We start from the raw sequence: 7,210 nt of genomic DNA on the forward strand, positions 1-7,210 counted from the left end.
ATGTTTACTATCCCAGAGTGAGTATGGCACAGGGCATGTTTACTATCCCAGAGTGAGTATGGTAGATCCGTGGAGAGAATGGCATACAGTATTTTAATGTATAGAATATTTATATTGTGCATAATCTATTATCTGCTTTAACTATACTACTCCTGCATTTGTTAGCAATGTTAAAGGAGAGAAAAGAAAATTCAGCTCCTGGGTCTTGAACTTTTGCTTGGAGATACCGACAAATAATCCCAAATCACTATTCTGTTATGTACTTTACATGGTGTAATTCAATAATCCCAAATCACTATTTTGTTATGTACTTTACATGGTGTAATTCAATAATCCCAAATCACTATTCTGTCATGTACGTGGTGTAATTCAAGTTGTGTTTTGTTTTCAGCGGGAGCCGGTGAGAGGTTAGAAGCAGAGTCAGGCACGGCTCACACACCTGACACAGCATCTGAACTCTGACGCGGGATTGGCTCGTTAGCAGCTAGCAGCTCCGGGATTGGCTCGTTAGCAGCTAGCAGCTCCGGGATTGGCTTGTTAGCATGTACAACACATCACATTTGGCTGATTCTTTTTAACCAAAGTGACTAACAACATGGTAAACATTTTAAGCTTTTTTAAAGCAATTCTCACAGCAGTTTTCTGAAAAAAATTAAAAAGGTAGAGTGCCGTAAGAATAAGTGCATCGATGAGTACAATTGTCCAGAGGGGGAATGCGGCTGGGAATGTCCGCCTCCGTGTTTTTCCTGTCAAGGTTGCCAAGGTTACCACAACACTCGAAAGACACCAGGAAGGAGAGCAATCACAGGAGACGACAGCTGGCTGCTCAGATCAGGAGACTCCAGATCAGGTCCTCTCAGAGGTCCTCTTCCACCACTGAGGGGGAATGGACACTCCGCTGCTTCTCTCTCCAACCATCAGAAAGGGTCATGATGCATTGGACTGGTGTGAGGTAGAGGAGGTTCACGAGCACCTAAAGTGTTTGGCTGGCGTGTGGTAGAGAAAGTCTTTGAGTCATACAGTACAGTACATTACATAGCCTTAGGTTGCTTTCACACTAGGTCCATTTAAGTGGACCTATGAGGACAACACTTGGCAACACAGCAGAAGGCAGTGCAATGAAGAAGACAAAGGTAAAGATTCTTTAGATTCTTCAGAACGTTTGCTTAGCAACCTGCTCCAGGGTTCTAGCGAACCGGACCCGAGACCACCTTTTCAGGCGGACGTCCACACCCGAGTTCGGTACGGTTGCGTTCACACTATCAAAAACAGTCGAACCATCGGACCAAACGAACCCGGGCCCGGTCCAGAGGACCTAGTGTGAAAGCACCCTTATTCTACTGCCCTTCATCCTATTCGTACTGTTCTGTATTCAATAAAGCTGATTTATTCTGATTATTTATATTCTCTTTATGCTGAGTGTTGTACTTTGAGAGCAAAGAATAACCGGAGTCAAATTCCTTGTTTGTTTGCACAAACCTGGCCAATCAAGCTGATTCTGATTCTACAGTATGTCTATTTGACTTTCATAGTTTCTGTTTCTCAGAAGAAACAGACCCTCAACATTGCAATGCTAAAAAAAGTTTTTTAAAAAGATTGAGATAGTTACCCGCCATCCTTTGGATCAGAATCAGCTTAATTGAGATAGTTACCCGCCATCCTATCACCATAGTTACCCGCCATCCTTTGGATCAGAATCAGCTTTATTGAGATAGTTACCCGCCATCCTTTGGTGAAGTTCTTTGAAGTAAACTGGATGAGTACGATTTGAGTTATGTGAGGAGACACACACACACACACAAACAAACAATCTCTGTGTGGATATTTCCTGGATAGTCCTTCAACCGGTGTGTCTTTTGGATAAGCTAGTGTCTGATTGGAGCCAAAGGTTCTGGCAGGGAACAGAGGAGATTGATATGAAGCATTCAGAGTTTCTTTCAAAGAAACAAAGGCATTATCATATGATGGCTGTGTGTGTGTGTGTGTGTGTGTGTGTGTGTAGGAGCAAAGGCATTATCATATGATGGCTGTGTGTGTGTGTGTGTGTGTGTGTGTGTGTGTGTGTGTGTAGGAGCAAAGGCATTATCATATGATGGCTGTGTGTGTGTGTGTGTGTGTGTGTGTGTGTAGGAGCAAAGGCATTATCATATGATGGCTGTGTGTGTGTGTGTAGGAGCAAAGGCATTATCATATGATGGTCACTTTAGAGACCAGTGTCATCATAATGTGATACCAGTGTCATCATAATGTAATGTTTTGAAATGTGTAGGATTGCAGCCAAAACCGCACACAGCTTACAGTTAGTCTGAGACACGAGACACCAAAACCACACAGCTTACAGTTCGCCTGAGACACTCTCCTAATCCTCTGAGTGCAGCCTTCACAGCACAGTCATGTAGCAGTTATCAGCCCTCACGTTGTCAGTAAACTAATAGAAGACTAAAAGAGGCGCTGTCAGGAGTTCTGGATCAAGATCCTTTCCCTCATCTACACCTGCCCCAGTCTAGAGGAGGTTATTGAGCTGTGATCTGACCTGATAAGATGTGTCTCATTGCACAGGTTTAGGGCCACTGTCTATGATGTGAGTTTTAAGGAGGAGAAAGGTTTGTTGCTGGAGGAGGGGATCCACTTCCTGCAGGAGGCTCAGAGGCGCCCAGACTGCATCATCACACTTGCAGGGTAACTAACTACACAGAGGTATCTCAGCTGCATCATCACACTTGCAGGGTAACTACACAGAGGTATCTCAGCTGCATCATCACACTTGCAGGGTAACTAACTACACAGAGGTATCTCAGCTGCATCATCACACTTGCAGGGTAACTACACAAAGGTGTCTCAGCTGCATCATCACACTTGCAGGGTAACTAACTACACAGAGGTGTCTCAGCTGCATCATCACACTTGCAGGGTAACTAACTACACAGAGGTGTCTCAGCTGCATCATCACACTTGCAGGGTAATTCTACACAGAGGTATCTCAGCTGCATCATCACACTTGCAGGGTAACTACACAAAGGTGTCTCAGCTGCATCATCACACTTGCAGGGTAAATAACTACACAGAGGTGTCTCAGCTGCATCATCACACTTGCAGGGTAATTCTACACAGAGGTATCTCAGCTGCATCATCACACTTGCAGGGTAACTCTACGCAGTGCAGCTGCTGGTTGATCATCACACTTGCAGGGTAACTCTACGCAGTGCAGCTGCTGGTTGATCATCACACTTGCAGGGTAACTCTACACAGTGCAGCTGCTGGTTGATCATCACACTTGCAGGGTAATTCTACACAGTGCAGCTGCTGGTTGATCATCACACTTGCAGGGTAATTCTACACAGTGCAGCTGCTGGTTGATTAACACATTTGCAGGGTAACTCTACACAGTGCAGCTGCTGGTTGATTATGAATGGACTCACACACCACTGGATGAAAATAGAAATCACTCATTTTAAGGAGCCTCTCTGATCATGAAGTGGGATTCTATTGTTATTTGAGGAAATCACATTTCTTTCATATCATTTTCACAAGAGCGTATTACACTGAAAATCACTACATCACTGAAATTACAATATTAAGTAGAATGTAACAAGACAAACGAATGTATTAATGAACCACAGGCATGGGATGATAATCATATATTGGGATATATATATATATTATATAGCCTATCTGTAAAGAGGCCAACTATTAGCATTTTTTTTTTAAATTCAATGTGAAACACAACTTTTCAAATCACAGCTATATTCCATCCATTGTCAATAATTCACAATGATAATACCCTCTGTGCACGTCAGAGCGTGATGTCATTTCCGCTAAAAGGTCACGATATTTGTATACATCCGGGCGCCGCTGAAAACAGTTATGAGGAGTGCTAGGAGTCACCTCACAGGTTCTATTATCTTTTAGTTATTTACTTCTCCTACTTATTTTCTCATTCTACTCACCTCATGTCCGTTTACATACAAAATAAAAGTTAATCGAAATACAAATTTTTGTTGTATTGTTTTTACTTAGCAAGAGTGAAAAGCAAGAGCAAGTGCAAATAGGGCAGAACGTGACGGGTTGGACTAATTTAGGGCAGAACGTGACGGGTTGAACTAATTTAGGGCAGAACGTGACTGGTTGGACTAATTTAGGGCAGGACGTGACTGTTGGACTAATTTAGGGCAGAACGTGACGGGTTGAACTAACTTAGGGCAGAACGTGACGGGTTGAACTAATTTAGGGCAGAACGTGACGGGTTGAACTAACTTAGGGCAGAACGTGACGGGTTGAACTAACCTTTGAACATGTTCAACCAAACTTTGACCGTGTCTTTTTAACTACTGTCAGCTGGTGTGGCGTTTCTGATTTCTTCATAGATCTGTAGCAGCGGGCCCTCACTGTTGTCTCGCCATCCCAATTTTTGCCTGATACCTCCACACCAGAAATACAAACACGTTAACAGATAGCCATTTTAGTTCCATGGTTGAACTGAACCAGGACAGTTCAGTTGGTTGGTTCGTGGCAAACATAAACAGAAGTAACATCACTAACGTTACACTTACAAGGTAAGGTAGGATGCCTCAGCGACTATCCTTCAAAGCCGCAGAGGTAGGAAGACACATAGAATTTGAAACCTTTTTCAAGTTTACTCTGTGACGTTGTAGTTGTTGCTCTGACGATACGACGCACATCATTGACAGTACACTTTGGTAACTCCAAAAGGCATCCTGCCTTGCGCGGTGATTTCATTCACGCTGCTAAGCATGCTGATTGGTAGATGACAACTCATGCACGAGTTTTGGTGTTGGGCACAAGCATCCTCGCGCGCCCATGTTTGATCAAGCATTCTAGAAGACAATAAATAAAATGACTGACGACTTGGATGAAGATACCGATACTTGATTTAGGCTAATGCCTATGGGTTAGACTGCATTGTACCAGGCTTTGTGGTAAATAAAAGAAAAATGCAAATGTTGTCATAACAGGTTACTATTATTTGCATTAGCCTATGTGTGGGTTGGCAAGGTATGAAGACATTTTAGGAAACGCGAAGCAATGATCTAAACCCAATTATAACCTAGGCTACTCACTGTGTCTTGTAGGCTATAGGCTACTCACTGTGTCTTGTAGGCTATAGGCTACTCACTTTGTCTTGTAGGCTGTGAAAAGTATTTTAAAACGCTAAGGCTGCAGTTCAAAACATTAGCATTTTAAACAGCATTTTAAATAGCATTTCAGCTGAGTGGGAAATGGTTTCATAATTCCAGAGGACATGGGGGCATTTGCTCAAAAAAGGAATAAAGTATTTTTCTACATCTCGCCATGATTCTGTCTCTCTCCCTCCCTCTGTCTCTCTCTCTTTTTTTCTGTCTCTGTTCCCGTCTGTTTTTGGCCTGTCTGCTCATGAGGACACGCTCGCCTCTAGCACTGACCACACACACACACACACACACACACACACACACTCAAATACACACACAGTCACACACACACTCAAATACACACACACACACACACACACACACATAGTCACACACACACACACACACACACACACACAAATACACACACACACACACTCAAATACACACACACACACACAAATACACATACACACACAAACAGACACATAAACACACACACACACACACACTCAAATACACACACACTGTAGTCCCACACACACACACAAATACACATACAGACACAAACAGACACATAAACACACACACATACACACACACAAACACGATCTCTCACTCACACAAATACATGCACATATATCTCTCACTCACATACACTCTCTCTCACACAAACTCTCTTACTCACACAAACACACACACACACACACACACACACACACAGCAATACACTCTCTCTCTGGCCACTTAACAAGCAGCTCTCTCCCCTCATCCTGTAACACTGACAAAGATGACAGAGTGGAACAAACTGACTCACACACATTCATGCATTCACACAGATACACACAATCACACACATGTATCTACACATATTAGCCTATTACTGTAGTATGCACACACAGACACACACACACACACATACCGACAAAAACAACACACGGGCAACACACACAGACATACTGACAAAATAACACACACAGAGAGAGAGAGAGAGAGAGAGAGAGAGAGAGAGAGAGAGAGAGAGAGAGAGAGCAGTAGCCTAGGCATACACTGGTGTCCCTGTCTGTGAATATTTCCCATATTGCGGAGCATCAAGAGACATAGTAGCATTTGATATTTCATACTTTATCATCAATCAAATCACGCGCACAGTGCAGTTCATAGCGTCAAACACTATATTGCACTGCGCGCGTGTGTAATTGGCATATTTTGCTTGCTTTAACCTGTAGCAGTCTGAAGGACTATCGGCGACATAACCCCGTGGCCACAACTGGCCTAATTTAGCTCAATGAGAGACGTGATCCTCGACGCCATTGGACCGACGCCCTGTCCATCTTATTAAACGGTGCGAATTCTCCGCCTACAACCGTGTCCCCGCAACCGGTGTGCGAAGCAACGGAGCGGCACGCAGTCCAGGACACGGGAGGCGATTACCGGACGGCGGGACTCAGCGCTAGGGCGGGCGGAGGGGGAACGCAAACTAACGGACCACTGACTGGAGTAGACTACAGGGAGCACGCGAGCCAAAACATGTCGAACACCAGGAAACTGTTCGAGAACCTGTCGGGGGCCGGCAAGTCCATCGCCGTGCTGACCAGCGGAGGAGACGCACAAGGTAGGCGCGCCCTCGCTCCACTCACGCGCTAACAGGTGCCGCTCGCGCTTCAGCAAGTGAGGTTGGCGTCCGAGAATCTGACAGGTTGAACCAAAGTACGAGAAGAGTTAAAAGGGTCAGTCCGTGGATGACAAATGATCATTCCCACTCTTGTGCAGGACGCAACATAGGCTAAAACGTTTTTCTATAGACTCTAAGCCACAGGTTTACCGACAACTGTAAATTTGGCTCACCAGCACACGGGTCATTTATAGCCTAATAATTAGGACTATAACTTTACTTAGAATTAACCATGAGCAGTTTAAACTACTCCTATTTGTATTCTTGAAAACAAATGTGTGGTTTATTGCTGCCTAAATGCCTTGTATTCAAAACACAGCGTTCAGTGGGTTAAACCATGAGATGGCTAATCTATATTACAGATTGGCCGGCACGTAGGTATGTTTTAGCTGACTCTGTATCATAG

The 7,210-nt window shown here is 44.0% G+C and overlaps 1 protein-coding gene across 1 annotated transcript in view; it reads left to right on the top strand.

Moving 5' to 3' along the window:
* Positions 1-6,569: 6,569 nt before the first annotated feature.
* The window catches only part of LOC134099921 (ATP-dependent 6-phosphofructokinase, platelet type-like), a 41,520-nt gene continuing 40,879 nt past the window's right edge, over positions 6,570-7,210 (top strand). The window contains exon 1 of the mRNA XM_062552958.1: positions 6,570-6,744. Coding sequence (XP_062408942.1) covers positions 6,660-6,744 — 85 coding nt within the window. The 5' untranslated portion in view covers positions 6,570-6,659. The remainder of the gene's footprint in view (positions 6,745-7,210) is intronic.

Source organism: Sardina pilchardus, chromosome 2, assembly GCF_963854185.1.
Source record: "Sardina pilchardus chromosome 2, fSarPil1.1, whole genome shotgun sequence".
Lineage (NCBI taxonomy): Eukaryota > Metazoa > Chordata > Actinopteri > Clupeiformes > Clupeidae > Sardina > Sardina pilchardus.